This window comes from Nanorana parkeri, unplaced genomic scaffold (assembly GCF_000935625.1).
Source record: "Nanorana parkeri isolate BGI_ZX_2015 unplaced genomic scaffold, ASM93562v1 scaffold785, whole genome shotgun sequence".
Lineage (NCBI taxonomy): Eukaryota > Metazoa > Chordata > Amphibia > Anura > Dicroglossidae > Nanorana > Nanorana parkeri.
In genome coordinates, this window is record NW_017307053.1 from 245,434 (window position 1) to 247,058 (window position 1,625).

At 35.0% G+C, this 1,625-nt stretch overlaps 1 protein-coding gene across 1 annotated transcript in view; it reads left to right on the forward strand.

The window, feature by feature from the left end:
- LOC108793878 (collagen alpha-1(XIX) chain-like) overlaps positions 1-1,625 on the forward strand; it is a 129,735-nt gene that overhangs the window by 85,311 nt on the left and 42,799 nt on the right. Inside the window, exon 10 of the mRNA XM_018564829.1 lies at positions 922-1,092. Within this exon, the coding sequence (XP_018420331.1) occupies positions 922-1,092 (171 nt within the window). The remainder of the gene's footprint in view (positions 1-921; positions 1,093-1,625) is intronic.

Consider the following 1,625-nt stretch of genomic DNA (forward strand, 5'->3'; position numbering starts at 1 on the left):
TATATAATATAAACATTTCAGTGAGCTAAGCTATTAATTCACTGTGCATCATATAACATAATCCAACATATTTTATGGAATTAACTATTAGCAGCCTAATGCTAATTAAATCAATTCACAAAGTTTACACATCAGGATAACAATCTTTATCTTCAGTCCTTTGACTGCAGTTTCCAATTATTATTTTGTTGGACACAGTAAAAAATAACTTTAAAAAAATAAAATATTGTTATCTTTGTTTTTTATCCGTATTAACTGAGTCTATTGTGACTAATTAAATCATGACCACTTGATTAAAATAAGCTTTCCTATGTAATTCCAAGAAAAAATGTTTGCCCAATAATATAGATTTTGCTGGTCAATAAGATCCTGCAGTATCATTAGGGAATGCTGTTAAAAGTTCCTGTTAGCTTATTGCAGGTGTAATCTTTGAAAATTCAGAAAGAGCTGTCAGGAAGAACACTGGACCTGTAAATATCCTGTAAACCAGTTGTTCCCTTAGCTAATTATAGGAATGTGTTGCTCAAAATGATTCCCAATTTCAAACTCTGTCACAAGATAAATAGCATTTGCAGGATTGCAGCTTTAAGCAATGAATTGTGCACAGCACTATTTATTAGCTATATATGTTTCCATTGTTTTGTTTTGGCTTTCTATTGAATTACTATGAGACACATATACAGTGATTATCTTTTATCACAGGCCGTGCAGCAGAGGTTGCACAGATCAGTTTACTGTAGTGTCCTTTTAGCAGCATATATATATATAGATTACTTTGCTTCTTTGAATCTTTATTGTTTAAAGGTCGATATCTTCTCATTTTGTAACATACTTATTTGTAGTGATTTTTCCTTAGTGCGTTATCAGTCTCTCGAATTCTGCGTTGTGTAGTTGTAAACATATATTTTTTTTGTTTTTAAGGGTGATCCTGGTATACCAGGAGATCAAGGACCAAGAGGAAAAACAGGTCCACATGGAGAAAAGGGAGATACGGGACCTACTGGACCACATGGACCAGCTGGAGATAGAGGCTACCCTGGGCAGCCAGGAAATGATGGTCAGCCCGGACCACCGGGGCTTCCAGGAATATTGGTCAGTTTGAACATTAATTATGTTAAAACATTATTGTGTACCAATGTGGAGATATTTTTATATTTGACAAAATTGTCCCAATTGTGGACAAGGAAAGGGTTTATGTGGCGTGCTGTCAGTCAAATCTCTATATGACCAGCTGATTTCTGACACTGAAGTAAGGGTTTATAAATATTAGCATAGTATACAAATTAAATTAAAAACAGGTTGGGCTTTTGGTAAAGGTCCCCTATTCTTCTGGGATGTAAACATTAAACTATGCCATCAGCTGTCTGTCAAGAGATATCTATGTACGCAACTTTTTATACAGTATTTATTGAACATCCCACTTGAAATCCTTATTTCGTGAAGTATTTTTAAAAGTCTGTTCAGTAGCTATACAACAAATGTCTGTAGGGCGAACCATTAATGTTGAGGTTAGGTAAGCTGTTCCATTGTGACTGTCTTGCTAAAAACTAGAATGAGTCTAAAGCCTCGTAGAGCATAGGCCTCTAAGGATAGCTACAGGACCATGCACACTGAATCCAGTGAAT